Consider the following 17,863-nt stretch of genomic DNA (forward strand, 5'->3'; position numbering starts at 1 on the left):
AACTTTTACTGTTATCCCAAGCCGATAGTTCACGTAGTTCTTTCCTATGCAGCTGTGTGACGCTGGTAGTCTCTCATATTGTGCCGTTCATACACTATCACCCCAACAAAACAGTAAAAATCGACAATAATCAACAGTAATCGGCCTGAGATAACAGTAAAAGTTGCGACATAAAATCCCTATACCATGGGATATCTACTTATGCTATTGTTTCTCTATGATATTACTTACTACATAAGGAAGTGATTTAGACTTATCTCATAGCATATAAATGAAAGTAAAATCAATCAAACCAGATAAGTGTTCAAGTATAGTACAGTTGCATTCTTATCATCTTGGGCAGAATAAAAATGACTTGTAATTATTGAACACATATTTATTTCATCACATGAAAATTTATTAAATTACCAATTTACAATAAGAATATATTTCCTTCCTCATTCTCAATGAGTTCAAACAAATTTCAACATATTAAACTAGAATATATATAAAACAAAATTCATCATTTATTTCATCTTCCCAGCGTGGTTCAAACATTATTGAATAATCTATTAACTTACACATGATATAAAATGTCTGAATTCAAGGCAAGTATGTATTTTATCGATTTCACAAATTATACTACAGATTATGAAAAAACCCTGGAGATTCAATTCTTTTACATATTTAAGGCACAATTTACTGTAAGAGAGGAATAATAATAAGACTAATCAATGGTAAGCATTATTAGCCTACTAACGACACCACAGTATGATATAGAAACTGGAATCACTACCGTATATTACTGTATAATAGGCTATCGTACACAAAATGCTAATAATATTCTAGAGAGATATGCACTGGGAAATTCTACAATGAATATTGAAGGCACATGAGAACTGATTACATATAAGTATCAAAATAAAATAAAATTGTATAAAAAAGTCTGACATCAATCTTCAAATTTAGAATTAGAATATATAAGGAGACTCTAGTCTTGCTTGAATGTTTGATAAAGTTATAGCTATTTTTATAAAGTTCATAATATGTGCTATTGACTAATAGCACCACTTCGCACCAAGCTGAATGATTATAGAAAACGTCAATTGAAGTCCAACTTTAATTTAAAAAATTAGAATTATAAAATAAAATTATTTTTGATTCTATTCAACACAGTATTTCTAATTCTTGATATACCTTGCTTACTGCAGATTTCAAATATATCATATAATTGTAAGAAAATATTAATTGAGATGATTTAAACAGTGATATTGGTCTAATTTAATATGGGTTTTTATGTAATAGCTTTAAGACTTAAGCCTCTATATTTGCAACTGTCAGCAATCATTTATAAAATATTATTGATTTTACGACATTATGTGTTTTATAAATCAGAGTCATATATTCATATTCATAAATCAGAGTCTGATATATTTCCTCATCCGTTTTCTTGTAGTTGTGGAGATTTTATCGGTCTAATGAACACATTGGAAGATTCAAATAGGTTATTCTATTTGTTTGTATATTTGGAAAAGTTAAGTAGGCTAATTATTAACTTGAAGAATCGTAGCCTCTCTCCATTTTACTCAGATTTCTTCAAAATTGCAGATTCAGGATGGAAAATAATTTTTTAAATAAATGTTTACATTATTTTTGTGATTGATTATGATGAATACGAAAATTACTTATAATTATTATTATTTGTGAACCTAAAATTAAAATGTTTTAATAATGTCAAATTGTTTCACAATCAAAAAGCAATACACATCACAGATATGTAATAAACACAGAAAACGATACAGATATTTCTCAAACCTGGAATGAAGGTTGGTAGGTATTCAATTTTAGGAATAAGAAAATCGACTGAACCAAATTAAAAATCTAAATAATAATCAAATATCCGAGGAATAACATCCTATAACTATTTTAATAAGTGTCTGTAAATACGAAATACCAGTAGAGAACAGATTAGCTATAGAATGGTCAGGTAAATACATGGACGCTAAATACAGCGTCAGGTGGAGCAAGTGTGCAGACGTTTTCGCAGTCCAGGAAAAGAGAATGAATCACATTATTTCTTCACGACTTTTCTCTGGACTTGAGCACTACCTGGAGTTGAGGCGCTGCTGCTTATCAGTGGTCGGGAAGTACTACTCGACGTCATACTTGAATCACTTCTCTGCAAACAAAACAGAAATAGATAATAGATAGTTCTGTCAACATCAATAAAGTGAAACTTCAGAAATCAAATATTTGCTGAAAGAAATTCTTACATAGCTTGAAAGTTGAGATTTTTGTATGAATTTTCCTAATGAGTCTATATCCAATTAGATTCAAGCGAATTGTGCATCCAAGCGGACACAAAGTGATAAGTGATAATATTATTTCCACAAGTACAGAGTGATTTTCTAATCCTGATACCCTATTGTAAGTGTAAGGTAATTTACTTCAAATAAAGTAAAATCATATTTTGTCGCACAAAGTTGGTAGTCCTACTCAATCGGTATACAGAAGGCAGTGTGAGTTGGATTATCCTTGAACATTATGTGTGGATTCCGGTCGTTTAAAAAAACAGAATGTCTTTTACCATGGAACATTAATATGGTGGAAAGAGTCAAAGCGTTTGTAACCTCAATGGGTGGATATTTTGAGAAGCATATTCTTTAATAATCTTTAGTAACTTAAAATGAGTAATAAGAAATCATATATTTTATTTTATAAAACATCTACCACATTTTATCACAACTGAATTTCCGTTTTATAAACTACATTAAAAATCGGCTAACAGGACTAAAAAATCATCCTCTATTATTTGTATGAGACATCGTAATAGGGTTTAATAGATTTTGTTGGAAAAACATACAGTAGATATGTTGATTTTCTATGAAATGGATATTACTTGGATGTTGATAATTAGATGAGATGATGACATTGAAATAAAATTATACGCTTGGAGGAATTCAAACCCCTGATACTTCCGGCAGCAGTTCACTCATGTCCAAAGTTTATATCGCTTTGATGTTGAATTGAGAAATTGGTTCTTGACAGTACTATTGAAACTTACTAAAATTTTTGAATTGATTATGAATACTTTTTCATTTATGAATGAATGAATGATTAATAGATGAATGAAAAAACTTGTATGAATGGTAGATTCTTTCAAATAGCATACATTTAATTCTTACAAATAATTCTAGGCACACCTACCTAAATAGAGGCAAACGTAGTTTGAGATGACTACTTACAGCTGGTGATGCTCGAGTGAGTGCACTACTACTGGTGGCTCTGGAAATGCTGGAAGCACGCTCTTGGCCTTGTCTGCTCGATCCAGAAACTGCCAAAGTGCTACCACTGCTAGTGCTAGTGCTTCCTGTTGGAGGCTTTGTATTTCGTTCCAAACTGAAAACAATCCAAACATGTAAAATATGACAATTTTCATCTAAAAACTTTCAAGATCAAACTTTTTACAATTAGGAAAAAATTGAATTTGAAAAATCAAAACTTCAAGACAAAAAATTAAAAATGTATAATAGAAAATGTGTAATTAAACATTCATATTTTGATGTTGTTATTAAATATTGACAATCGTTTATACAGTATTTACAGTTTTTACAGTATTTATATTATTTTGGCTCATGCCTTTCAATTATAATACATTACATGAAACACTGAAAAAATTATTCAAGAACGGTAAATAAAACTTCAAATTAGAGGCAGCAGTATTCATTGTCACACAGAAGTAGAAAAGTATAATCACTTGGGATATAGGGATAATAATTTTCTTATTTCAAACGGTAGAACAAACATTGGATTATAATCAATTGAAAATTCTAAGAAGACTATTTAAATAATTTCATTAATAGAGTTAAGAAATAGTTATACTAGAATGGAGTTACATTTTTTATAAAAATTCTCTGAGGTATTTTATTTGTTTATGAAAATTCTATTTATTATGATAGTGGTTAGTAAGATTAAGCATATTATGTGAATTTATCATAGAATTATCACATTTAGAAACAAAAATTTCCGTAGAATTATAGCAATAGTAAAATTATTTATGAAGACATCAGAGCATTCGTTAAAGAAATCAAAGTGGAAGCTTCCTAGAGACTAACATGTTTGGAATATAATGTGTATAACATTGACATGGAAGAATGAATGAATTTACTTATGAGGGTTCAGGGATGTCAATCAGAAAACAGAAAATACATAGATATTTTACAACAGTAGAGCTGTTGAAGGTGAGGAATTGGAATAAGTGGTGGAAAAAGCTCCTGAAATATTGTCATACTGTTTTCGAAAGACTACTTGAGCGAATCCTCCTTGTGCAACTCAATTCACCAAATGTAAGAATAGTATCTACGAAGCCTGTGAATAAAGTAATGAATATCATGAATTCTGTAATAGTTTAAATGTGATAAATGATCAAAGTTTTGAGCTGAATCATGAATCATATCAACGATAGCAGGTTCTCATATACCTATAATTTCCAAACTTGGATATCCTAGACACAAAAGTGAACTTTACACTACCAGCATAATAGTTAGTGAGTAATTTATTGAGAAATTTGTTATTAAAAGATTTTTCAGATTGACTCTAACATCATAATTTTATTGATCTACTCACCTGTGAGAAAATCCAGCATCTTAAGCATGTAAACAATACAAGTGTTTTAACGAATTTACTTGAAAGTGAAATACATACTTCTACTTACTAAATTACTTCTAGTCAACGCCACACAGAATTTCCCCTCAATTACATTAAATAGCACTTTCATATCAGAATATCAGATATTCTTGAATTGAAATATCTTATACGTTCACTGCTACGATCTATCATTCATTCTCGAATTGGAAGAGATTTAAAAAGAACTTCATGTGATCCAAGATTCAAAATTTCCTGAACCACTTTTGAATATTCTAGGCTACATTCACGACACTTTAGACTAAGCTCACTCTGAATGAGGGAAGCTATTTCATGATTTCGTTCAATCAGTTGTAGAAAAAAACAGGCAAAAAAGCTCAGGGACAGTTGCATTGTCCATGTTTTGTTGGTTGAATCCAATTCATGGCTTGTTATAGACTTTTATGAACGTATTTAGTTCATAGGTATAGCTGCTATTTTGCTTTGAGCTTATACTGTGCCAACGTCCCTAATATCATTACTATCTAATAATATATCAAGCCACTAATATATCTGAATCATTATTTGAAAATCTTATTTCACTTATTTCGAATGTACCTGTTTCCTCTTGAAGCAGAGCCGGACTTCTTGAAGATTCCAGTGAGACGGTCCTTGAGATCACGTTTGCTCACTCGTTCTGGTTCAGTAGCTGAGCTCAGCGCTGAATCAGACCCAAGGTCAATCTGAAAATAAAAGATATCAGAGATTTTAGGTTACTCATCTGAAGAGATTTATGTATCATAGAAATAGAAGGATTTTATTATAACAAAATTAAAATTGAAATCCATTTGCCATTCTGGAAATATAATTATGATGAAAGTTTGAGATGCAGTGAAAACAAGTAGTTTAGCTTCTGGAAACTGAATTAGGAGAAATACTATTTGTCCTCAATCCGTTCTATTAAACAGAAGAGCATTGAATGATTATTTAGTTCATACATTGTCTTTGAACCTATCCTATATCCATTTTAATGAGTTTGTTGATAAACTGTGTTGAGTTTCTTCTAAATTCAGAATAGAGGATTGTTGTAGTTATATGTAAGAAGTTAGAATTTTTGGCTCATATCACGGAGTAAAGAACACTAATTGTTATGTATTCTGTACTAATACCCAGATTTTGATCAATTTTTTGATAAAATGAGATTCGATTCATGAGAAGAATAGAGTATAGTTGGATTGAAATGTAGTTTTGTGATAAAATGAATGTTACCTGTCCAGTTGATCCAACTGAGGACATATCTCCCCCGTCATGATCGATACTCCTCGACGATTTGGTCAATTTCTTCAGCTTCCCGAGCAGACCTTTCTTCTTTTTCTTTTCAGTGCCTGACGTAATCACCTCACTTTGAGTTGAGCCTCCTGATAGGCGACTGAAAAAAATGCGACTCCAACGTGAGTAAGCTAAATTGGAATAATTTAATTCAATATATTGATTGATAATAAATACTATTTTCATATTTTTGATCATCCATAAGGCGGGGATCAAATGAAGATGGATGTTCTCTCTTCTAATAGCATAGTATAGGTAGAGCTGAGCCAGCATTATTTACTGTTTATTGTATTGTAACTTATTCTGTAATGATTATTATTATTCTGTATTGTAATGTTAACTTCAATTGATAATGTAAATTTCAGAGAATTCAATTAATCATGAAATTACAAATGGGCACCAATTATAGAATGGTTAGAGAGTAAATAAGATAGTTGGAATAAGCTAAAGGAATTCAATTTATTGAGAAGTGTTTTAAATAATCAGAACTGTTCTACAAACAGACCTGTTGAATGAGCTAAACCTGTTCTGGCGTCTACCTTTTCATCGGTCTACCAATGCTCCTTTTCAAATATTTAATTTATAGTATTTGTGATGAATATTTTGATAAAAATTCCACAACTGGACATTGGTATTAGTAGAACAAATTGAACAATGAAATGGATCACAGCAAACAAATATGAGAGAATCCAATCCACCATGTAGGAAGGGTTTACTCATTTATTGCACTTTGTATTGAAGAATAATTGACTGAATTCCAATAGATTACTACCGTAAATGTATAAAAGAGGAAATTATGAAATTACCTGTCGAGACTTGCGTCCCTCCTGAAAAATTTGGCATCGTAGGCGTCATCCAAGGAAGCAATGCTATTGAAGCTGCCTTCTGTTTCATTGCCATCTCCTTTCCAAATGCCCTGATCAACACAAGGAAATCGTTCATAAAAATGAAATACAACTTACTTTATCAACACAATATAGGATATCTATATGGTTCATTGTCCATGGCTTTCTTCGGTGATAATGATGAGCAGATAGATCATACATGATAAAGCAAACGAAGTTGATATTTTTTAAAATATGTATAATTATTCGAAACGTACAATATTTATTTATTTATCACCTTGTTTACAAATATTCAACATGAGGAAAGGTACAACAGGAATATTATATGAAAGGCATAACACTGAGTTATATAACAGCAATATTGTCTTATTGTGAGTGCATAGAGAGAACGGTTAGCGGTAAGAGCGATCTTAGGAGGATATAGATAGAGATATCAATATTCAAATCTTTTCCCTTCTAAGGGTACAACCACACTGAAAGCGGAGCGTGGCGTGGCGTCAAGGAGCGTCGTGAACAATATCATGTTAAGTATGTAATAAGCTGAAATACACTGGAAGTGTCTACTCGCAGAGCGGAGCGGAGCGTGGCGTCAAACTTTGGAACAAGCTGGTTTGGTTTTTGAAGCGTCTACGAGCGGAGTGTCTCGTACAAACTAGTGGTCTAAACTTGTACATAATAATGCACTTGTTCTACTTCACTCTCCCAACATCTAGTCCACTAGTATATTAATTTAATGTTATCCCGAATTCCCCTGTAATGTGTATTATTTGATTATTCAAAAGAGGACATTCATCTAATGCACTTTGAAATCAAAAGTGAGGCTATTCTAATCAATTTCATATTTCTATGAAATATAACCTTATTAAATAACCTTAGTGTTATTTATTTTTATATCTATTTACAATGAATATGACACTTATAAAATTGGTAGATGAAATAATAAGGTAGTCCTTGTGCTATTTTTCTTCCAAATTTATAGGTGACAAAGTCCAAGATAAGGTTAGAATTTCACATGTACAATTTTTATGAAATTTTAGTCCAAAATAAACATGAAAAATATAAATTTTTAATTTAGATGGCTTGAATTAATAAATTAATTAGAAATATTCCACTCAATTACCAATTGTAACGAATAATATTGAGTTATTTGAAAAAAATTGGAACCATTGAAGAAACACAGACTTTCAAACTTTGTAATCAATTTTCAATTACAAGTATTTCTTCAAAAGATGTTGGATTCCTCCAATTTAGTGACTTGTTTTTCCAAATCAGGCTTCACCCTCGTCTAAATATAATCGAAGGTTGAAGTTGACATTCGCATGTACTAAAAAAATCGGGACTCAATACTCTCAGATACTCAGATTCTCAATACTTTAAACAGATGGTAATATTCAACAAATAGTCGACGATTTGAGTTGATTTCATTAACCCACTCCGTCCTGGCAGGCTTAGCTAATATCCAATACTTAAGTAATATTCTCACAAAGTAATGTCCGTGCAAACTAGACAACGCCATTTTCTAGGCCCTTGACACTCTTGTCGCTCAGACGCTTCCTGTGTGTGTATCATGAACGCTCTGACCACGCCACGCCATGCTCCGCTCTAGAACGCCACGCCACGCTCCGCTCCGCTCCGATTTCAGTGTGGTTGTACCCTAAGACCGCTGGAACTCGGAACGCCTGCGTGTTTACACACTCATCGATTTTTGGACTTACGATTTTTTGCCATCCCTATGAATTCTATCAGATTAAACAGAACTTAACAAACATCTTCTGTTTAATCTAATAGAATTTATAAGGACGGAAAAAAATCGTACGTCCAAAAATCGTTGTGTGTATGGCTAGCCTTATAGTTTACCTGCTCAACAGCAGTGGTCTGTTCAAGAGATAAACTCTTGCGATAGAGACTTCCCTTCCTCTGCAAGCTGCTCGTCCGACTGCCATTTCCCAGCAATGCTTCAGGTGGATTCTCTGATTCACTCGATGCAGCCCTACGAAATAAGAAAATCCCGTTTTCTTTTAGTGTTGCAATTGGAAAGAAAGTTTGCATTAATTAATGCAAAAAATAAATGATTTTATGTGAGAAGAAATTGAAGATTGATGAATAGTAGTCAGAAACAGTTGAAATGCATAATATAGTGCCATGCATCATAATTGTATATTAATGAGACATTACAAGACACAAAGTCTTGAGTTTGTGGATTGTGAAACAGATTAATATTAAGCATAAGTGTGGCCTTTGAATGCTTGCTACCATCGGATATACCCAAACATTTCAAAATTTGATTGAATAGATGATTTACAAAAAATAAATGGACATCACAATATCACATTCAAGAAAAGACCTGAATGAAAATCCATTTTAAGCAACTTAAACATTTTTCCTATGATAAATGAAGGTTCAGAAAACCTCTTGATGAGAATATTCTTACCTTCGAGAACCAAATGATTTTCGAGCCTGCACCACCCTTCTCCTTTCATCAGATGTCTTTTGTGTTCTTCTCAACTCTTCAACAGCTTCTGATAACTTTTTCATCGTTGATTGAATTTGCTGTGATTTGCTATCCTTATCTACAGATGGCTCTGAAAAAAGTTTTTGATACTTTGTGAATGGGTAAATAAGAGTGACACAGATAAAATAGAACCTTGAACAACTTACCAAATTGGTGGACGATTACTAACTCTTTGGTACATTAGATGAACATTCTTAGGTAATCAATATTGATACACGTAAAGAATGAAAGTTTTTGACACCTATTCAGATAATGTTTATGTCAGGTTATTCAGCTCGACTTGAATAATAGAGTCCAGGCGCAATCTTCAGTAATTGCCATCCAGATGTGATGAGAAGTGATTTGTTTACCGGTCAGAGTAATGATCACTTGGATAAAATAAGTAACGACTATTATGTTGGATGTTTGAATAGAAATTGACTTGATTTTGACAAAAAAATATTCAAAGTTACTTCTCGTATCAGAACTGTAGGCCCATTCATCAAGATCATAAGGTTCTAGAAAGCTCAGCTCATCTTAACATCATTACAAAAAATATTCATGGGAAGGCATGAAATGTTCGTTCTATCACACGCTTTATCTGAAAATTGAATCTATTTTATGAAGTTCATCTTCTAGAGAAGATGAATCTAGTTGATCAGAAAACTGATGGGAGGAACTCACCTCTATCAATTGCTGGAGATGATTCTCTTGATTTTGGACCCTGAAAATTAGGAAATCGCTCAATTACCAATTATTTACTATACAAACTATTCTATAGCTTAAATGCCTTTCGGAATCAATAACATGAATCTTTCTTGTTACAACACTGATAATGATAATTTAAAATTTTCAATCTAGTGCTACGTGCACTACAAAATATAGAAACACTACCTACGAAATTATACAGCAACATAATTATTACCTCGTCCTGGACAGCAGCACAAGAGTTGTAAAAACAGGTTTCAGCGACACAAAATATGGAAAAGAAAGGCAGAGAGTTACGAAAAGCGAAAACAAAATTAAAAGCAAAGAGCGTAAGAAAATATTAGTTTAGTAAATCGATTCAGAATCGTTTGCATCAAATTTTATATCGAGCGTAAACTATAAGTTGATAATTAATTGGTGAATGAAAACGAATTCAAGGAACGTAATGTGAGAATTACTTAGATCTTAAAATAAACCAAAAAACGCTTTCTAATAAATGAATACATTAATTAACCATGAATCATATCAAAATGGATACGCTAAGTGAAGTTTGAAGCTTACAAGTATACACACTAAACTGTACAAGCTTGCACACCGAACTTGATAATAATTAATTACATGAACTCAATCTATCACATCAAGTACATAACACTTGCGGAAAAGAATAACAGGCTGAAGCCCAAAACTTTTATTTTTCCTATTCATTTCTTGGCTTATTTATCAACACTGCAGTCATTGGTTCACTGAGAAGTTTGAAACATGATCCAAATATTCACACAGTGAACTCCGAGTTTTAAAATAAGTTTATGATTGTAAATGAAAATTGTGATTGTGATTGTTATGAAACTCACTTTTCTTCTGATAGGTGGTGTTGGTGTTGTTAAATTAACCGTTGATCCTGTTGTAGATTTTGCTGATGGGAATAGTTCGGGTGCTTGTCGCATCAAATCTTCAACCTGTAATCAGGCAATCAAGATCAACATGTGATTTTAAAAAATCGAATACTGAATAGAGACAGAATCCAATTTGGATATCTGAATATTTTATTTAAAACCATCAAGAATGAAGCTTTGTATTGAAAGCTTCAATGTATTGAAACTTAATCAAATTAATATTATTTATAAGCAGTGTATATAGATGGATCAATTTATTCAGTTTTCACAAGCTCTGTTATTGCACTTCCAATCCTAGCCATGATTTTTGTGAATTATTGCAATTTTAAATTATTGATATAGTATATTTCGCACCTAGAGCAGAAAATAAGATTTTTCCCGCTCGAAATCGGTTTTCAAGTCCGAGGCCGTAGGCCGAGGACTAGAAAAGATTGAGAGCCGGAAAAACATTTTTGCCCGTGAACGATATTTTTCGCCACACTAAAGGTATTGCTGACAAAATAAATAAAGAATACTTGTTATCGTACCTATCTCTTGATTTTAGTTGTAAAAGATTTGCAGTCAGGATTTCAGATTCTTTTAAAATTTCACTAGGAATATTACGGACGTCATCATCTTCAAGCATTTTTGAAAATTCGGAATGCGCTAATCAACAATAAATAATTGAATAAAAATGGTTGCGAAGCGAATGCTGAATTAGTTTGATTCGAAATTCGAACTGAAATCATGGCGACTTCAGATGAAGAAAGTGGACACTCGCCCGATCTAGCGGATGACTTATTAAGTACGGACTTCCAAGAGGCTGGAAAGAGTACACTTTCCGGCCTAGACCGGAAAAGAAACCTGTTTCTTACGTCAGACGAGAGTCGTCTGCAAACAAGGTCTTTCAGATCTATGTAGGGACTGGGAAACAGCTGCTTTCTGTGCAGTGTGGGGAAAATAGTTTTTTCTAGGCTCAAAGCATTAGCTTGTATGGGATACGGTGAAATACGAGGTGATGAAGGAAAAGGGGAGCCTTAAAATAACATTCAGAGAAGTATGAAGAAAGAATTTTCAATGTTTGTGAAGATAATTTTTCAATGAGGGATTGAGAATTTCTTCTCGAATCCTTGTTTCCAAATCTATGATTGTCATTGGAAATGTTCATGAGATATTTTTTAGAGTCACACACAAAGAAATTAGATGATCTTGAGATTCCATAAGCTCCAAGGAATGCATACGTTCGAATAATCGTTGTTTGAAGGATGTATTCATTGGGGATTAAAACTATTTTGCTCAAACACAAGGGAAATATTTTAACCCACGTTTTGCCATTAACCATTTTATTTTAATCTCCGTATTCAAACGAGTGTTATTTTATAATTTTCTGCTACTCGGAGCCATTCTATAAGATTTTAAGAAACTTACAAGATTAAGCAGATCAATGACTCGCCGGTCATCCTCTTGGTCCTGACGCATTCGGCTGCTTGTCGCCTGCCTTATCAGATCTTTCTCTTTCTCCGAGCGATCTTTCTCTCTGCGAAGTTTCTCGTTGGTCGTTCGCAGTTTGGCGTGGGCATCTCTAAGCTCTAACAGATCACAATGTAGCTGAAATATGACAACAAAAGTCTATTTAGTGCTGGCAATCGTGATTTTTTTGTGAGGTTTTATGCTAGTGGGGTAATCTATAATAGGATCCTGTTGATTCTTTCCTTGAAACATCAAAGACTGACTTGATTTTATGCATGCAGAAATGGATAAAATAATACTGATGAGAAGCTCATATTCGCAGCAAAATATTGAAAAACATAATTTGGCTACAAATGAAATTTGAATTTGAATAAGAACATCCTACACCTTTTACAAGTGGAATTTTGTTTGGATGAATTATAGAATGAGCCGTTCATTAAAAATAATGAGCAGGTGAGCTCGTTATACTTATTGCAATGGTTTTCATTGTACATCTACAAATTTGAATATATCCCAATAACTCATATCGTGATGAATTATTTAACCCTCGGTTTTTAAAATAGAGAAAGAATTAAAATTGAGAACGATAAAGCTAAGGTTTTTAGACGGTGATCATACTGCACCTTATCAGCTTGAAAGGAAAGTATATTTTTTACATTGATAGTAGTTTTTATTGTATCAATGTTTAAAGATAGATTGACAATAGCTTCTATCAATCACCTCGTTCAGTTTCTTCCTTGTTTCTTCTTGTTCTTCCTCGCCGGATCTTTTCATTTGTTCCAGTTTTCTCTTAGCCTCTAGTCTTTCTTTGTCCCTCTCTCTTTCAACCTGCAAAAAATATCTAGTTACTTTGATCTGCTCAGAATAATTGAGCATATGAGACATGATCATAAACAAAAATTCAAATTACTTCCAATGCATATCATTTGAAATCACTTCATTTGTTTATCAACAAATAAATCACGTATCGAATGATTATCGTAATTGCTGAAAAATGTTATTGAAATCGTATTGCAAAAACAAGCCAAACCCACTTCAAACAAATAACGAGTAAACTATACAGCAAGGAAATTCTCGTCCACTTGGAGTGCGATATATATTATTCAGATAACATTTGTACCTCTACACTGGAGTTACTTGAATAAGTGTATAATATCGGGGCACCGAGCTTCGCTCGTTAATTTCATTTATTGATAAACAGAACACAATTTTCTAAAATTATCGTGTTTATATTTTACAGCTGGCTATACGTCATCTTATAAATTTCGGGAATGCAATATTTTGATTTTCCACAGAATTACTCGCTCACTTTTTACTATCCACAGACGGCGAAAGTCTCAGCTGTTTCAGCCAAGGATGAATTATCCTTTACATGTCGTTCAGCGAGTTTTCCCAAGGATAAGACCTAGTGCAATTTTTATATCATAAACCTACTATGTTCCAAATTTCGTGAAAATCGTTAGAGCCGTTTTCGAGATCCGTTGAACATTAATAACCAGATATAAAAATAACCAGATAAAAAAAGTATAAACAGATATACAGAAATTGCTCGCTTAATATAATAGGATTCTAGAAAGGAGAACAAGAAAAGTGTATGGGTGAAAAATGAAAGATTTCAACAGAATATGATAGTACAGTATGTGATAATCAATTAAGATTAATGCTATAAAATTTCATTCAATAGGACTATTGGTAATAATATAACTCAATCATGCATTCATAGTGCAATTTTTTCGACAAGATTGATGGAAGGGTTGTTTCAAAACTATTATATCTAAGAATCAAAGATTAATTGTTGATAGTTGAATAAATCAAGAAATTGAATATACCTATCTTATCATCCCAAATTAGATTGAATTTTGCGAGATTTGGAACAGATTATTGCCATATCATACCTCAAACAAAGTTTGTCTTAAGTCTCTTGCCAAGGTTGAAGCTTCTTGTAGAAGCCTTTGTTGATCTTCTCTCTCCTTGTGCCAGGCCAATTCCATCCTAGTTTTCAAACCAGAAATTTTTGTTCGTCCACTCGCCATTAGTCTCTCCTCTTCCAGCTAGATAAAGTAAGGAACACATTTTTGAAATATCAAATACCTAAGAAAATAGAAGCCAATAACATTCACATTCACGATTTCCGAGCTCGGGATTTGGCTAAGTTCTAGATTTTAAACAGCTGGAGTCAGAAAATTGGCTTTCCGAAACGGGGCGTAGTCGTAGTCATTATAGTCACGCTTGAATTAAATTTCGAAAAACTAGAAAATTTCACACAAAATAAAATAAAGAGAAAATAATGTGAAGTTTCAGCTATTTTGAATTATTTAGGAATGTTTAATTTCGTCAAGGAAAAACGTTTCCAATTAATTATAGAAATGAGAAAATAAAAACTGCGACTACGCCTCGTTTTGGAAAGCCAATTTTCTGACTCCAGCTGTTTGAAGTCTAGAACTTAGCTAAATCCCGAGTTCGGAAAATTGCCTACTCCATTTGATCTGAACAATTTTCATGAAACTTGGTTTATAAACTATTGGAATTTAGCAATTTCTTGATCTTTGCCATTCGATTCCACATAATTATTATACTGGACAGAACCCATTTTTAACTCGGTTAGCAGCCTAGTAGTATACCACGGAGATATTACAGCCAGAATGCCAGGCTCGACTAATCATGCATCGGATGTGTTCAATGCTGAATGAAGTTCACAATCAATATTATTGCAAGAATTAACTAATACCTTTCGATTCAATACAAATGACTTACCTCATTCATCTTACAGTTCACGATCAATATTATTTCAAGAGTCAAATAATACGTTTCAATTCAATACAAATGACTCACCTCATTAATCTTGGAGTTCATTTCTGAGAGCTTCACTTCCCATGCGGATCGCTCTGACACAAGTTCAGTTTTTAGTCGAGATGCCTCCAGACGAGATTCAGAAAGCTCATCCTCCATGCAATTGATTTGTTGCTCCAATGTGGCTATTTGACTCTGTAGTTCCTCTCCCTGTACAGAAACGAGCGCCAACACCAACATTATAGGAAAAGCATCTCAATCAACAAATTAGGCTATACATAATATGAATCATTCCTTACTCTTCCTACATTTATGTGTCAATGTATTTTAATTAAAGCGTCTGTTAAAATCTATTGTTGTTATTGTTTAAACTTTGGAATGAGTTACATAAGATGAGATGAGCGACGAGCGCACAGTTTTCGCGTTGCTAAGGTTTGCCAACTAACTACTGAACGTTAATCTATAAATAGTAATTATTTTCTCAAATTACATTAAAAATAATAGTTATATTAAAAAATAAGCTAAATATTATAGCTAATTATATATTTTGCTATAATTATTGAACAAATAAATCAATTAAAATTAATATTATTTTTATATAAACAATAAACTGTATTCGTATTCATCACCATTTGAACAAATGTAATCTCTAATTCATTTCCATCTACTTATTTTAAATCAATAGTGTACTTTTCTATAATCATGACTTGAGATTTCCTCTACTTTTCCCTAGTGTCAATGTAATTAAAGTAATAATGTAAATCTAATTTAAATTAATATAATAATGGAAAATAATAAATGAGAATATTTCTATTTCTATTGATCAATCAATATTCAACTAAATTGAGGGCTTGTCACAGAATAATTACATCAAGTAAATAAATTAATATTTTATCAAACCTCGTTTAAATGGCGATTAAAAACTTGATTATAACTGAAATTGCATTAAAATAATTATTATTGAATGTTTGGAAATTTTTAAACTAAATTATTTGATAATATGAATAATTTAGTAGCTATACTGACCTCCTCTCACAGGGGCCTAAGCGAGTATATGGATTACTTCTGCAAAGTAGCATAACTCTATTCTAGTAATGTAATTATACTCTATTAATTCAGGTCTTTGAAATATATAAATCTACATTACTAGGATACAATTGAATGATGCAAAAATGATTCGAATAATGGTATTCACCTCGACTGGACTCGTCGATCCTGAAGAAGCAGCTGTGCCTGCAGCTTTCAGTTCAGAAATACTCTTCTGAGCTGATTCGAGCATGTGCCTGAAATTATCGCGCTCCTTTTTGAACCTGGACACTTGAGTTTGCGCTTTCTTCAGTTCATCACTTATCACCGACACTCTGTTGTCATAGCTCAGCTTCAGTGATGCTACTTCCGATTTGCGCGCCTTTTCTTCCAAGAATAATCTGGAATAAGCATTTGGAATGTGAAAAACAAATACCGCCATACCAGATACCACGGAAAGTGCCATTTTGAGAAATTGATTATCAGTTCCTAGAATAGGTCACAATTAGTTGATGAATGACCCGCATTTTTTTGTGAGGGTGATGCCCACATGAGCTCTAGGCTTGTTCGTGGGTAATGAGGCGGATGGTGATGAGAGATGAATGGACATACAGTTTTAGGTGGGTTCCGACCACCGGGAAGCGATTGTACAACTCATGAACCATATTCATTCAAGAGGGAGAATACTGCCAAGATCATTATGTAAGACCGCTGAACTAATGAGAATGATCTTGCAATTTCTTGTATCAACCAGCTCGGAAAAGTTACAAAACCCACAGTAAAAAGGTTCTCTCTAGAAACTAAATACTAGCGATGACAATTTAGTTTCAACTTGATATAATATTGCATATAAAATAATTTATCAATATTTATATTGTGAAAATATTAATAATTATTAAAATATTGTGATCACAACATATTCCTAAAATCTACATCGAAGTGTGTATGGTTTTCAGCTAGAATGGGTGGTTTTAACAGAGAAAAACATTTGACATTTCATAATGAGCCTAAATCTGCAGATGTAGCTGATGAACGCTCAGCTCAATACTTTTCTCCACTCCCAATACAAATTGATAATCTGGAAATAATGAGGGTTTGTGTAGTGAAGCATGTCATTTTTACCTTCAGAAAATTAGGTTCTCATAGCTCGTCTGACAGTAAATCAAGCCCAAGCACCGCAATAGACAAGCACTATTGTCATATCTATTAGCATATCTCTCTAACAATATTGTTATATTTCTTTGTATTATAATGATAGTTGGATACATCAATCCATCTTACTTGTTTTTAGTTTCCCTCAGCTCACGATCGATATTCGATGTATCTGTGGAGTAGCTACGTTGAAGTTTAACAACTTTTTCATAGTCATCCAACTTTCTTTTAATCTCGTCTGCCTGTAGAAGCAATAAGAAGGTGTTCACCACAGAATATCACAATAGAATAATTCAATAAAAATATAATTTCAAATTGATCACAATTCCTAGATTGTGAGGTGTGAGTCTGATAAAAAATGCACAAATGATTACTGTGAAATAATTTATCTCATCGATTTAAAAAGAACTACTTTTCTCATTTATTGTGTGTTATAACATCTACTTTAGAAAATACACATTGATAGATTATTGCGCTTATATGAACATATTCAAATTAATAGAAATGAGAATAGGAAAATGCCGAAGAACTATACACAAGAAACAGCAATTGAAAAACAGCCAACTGAAACAAAAATA

General features: G+C 32.6%; 1 protein-coding gene across 1 annotated transcript in view; it reads right to left on the reverse strand.

Annotated features, from left to right (window-relative positions):
* Positions 1–361: 361 nt before the first annotated feature.
* Positions 362–17,863, reverse strand: part of LOC111051602 (myosin-2 heavy chain) — a 61,379-nt gene continuing 43,877 nt past the window's right edge. The window contains exons 32-47 of the mRNA XM_039424152.1: positions 17,415–17,527; positions 16,303–16,534; positions 15,150–15,317; positions 14,213–14,368; positions 13,038–13,145; positions 12,276–12,455; positions 10,827–10,931; positions 10,193–10,198; positions 9,952–9,991; positions 9,208–9,358; positions 8,634–8,766; positions 6,738–6,847; positions 5,872–6,031; positions 5,221–5,345; positions 3,225–3,378; positions 362–2,158 (exon numbers count right to left, since the gene is read on the reverse strand). Of these exons, the coding sequence (XP_039280086.1) occupies positions 2,051–2,158; positions 3,225–3,378; positions 5,221–5,345; positions 5,872–6,031; positions 6,738–6,847; positions 8,634–8,766; positions 9,208–9,358; positions 9,952–9,991; positions 10,193–10,198; positions 10,827–10,931; positions 12,276–12,455; positions 13,038–13,145; positions 14,213–14,368; positions 15,150–15,317; positions 16,303–16,534; positions 17,415–17,527 (2,049 nt within the window). The 3' untranslated portion in view covers positions 362–2,050. The remainder of the gene's footprint in view (positions 2,159–3,224; positions 3,379–5,220; positions 5,346–5,871; positions 6,032–6,737; positions 6,848–8,633; positions 8,767–9,207; positions 9,359–9,951; positions 9,992–10,192; positions 10,199–10,826; positions 10,932–12,275; positions 12,456–13,037; positions 13,146–14,212; positions 14,369–15,149; positions 15,318–16,302; positions 16,535–17,414; positions 17,528–17,863) is intronic.

The sequence above is a fragment of the Nilaparvata lugens genome, chromosome 1 (assembly GCF_014356525.2).
Source record: "Nilaparvata lugens isolate BPH chromosome 1, ASM1435652v1, whole genome shotgun sequence".
In the NCBI taxonomy this organism is placed as follows: domain Eukaryota; kingdom Metazoa; phylum Arthropoda; class Insecta; order Hemiptera; family Delphacidae; genus Nilaparvata; species Nilaparvata lugens.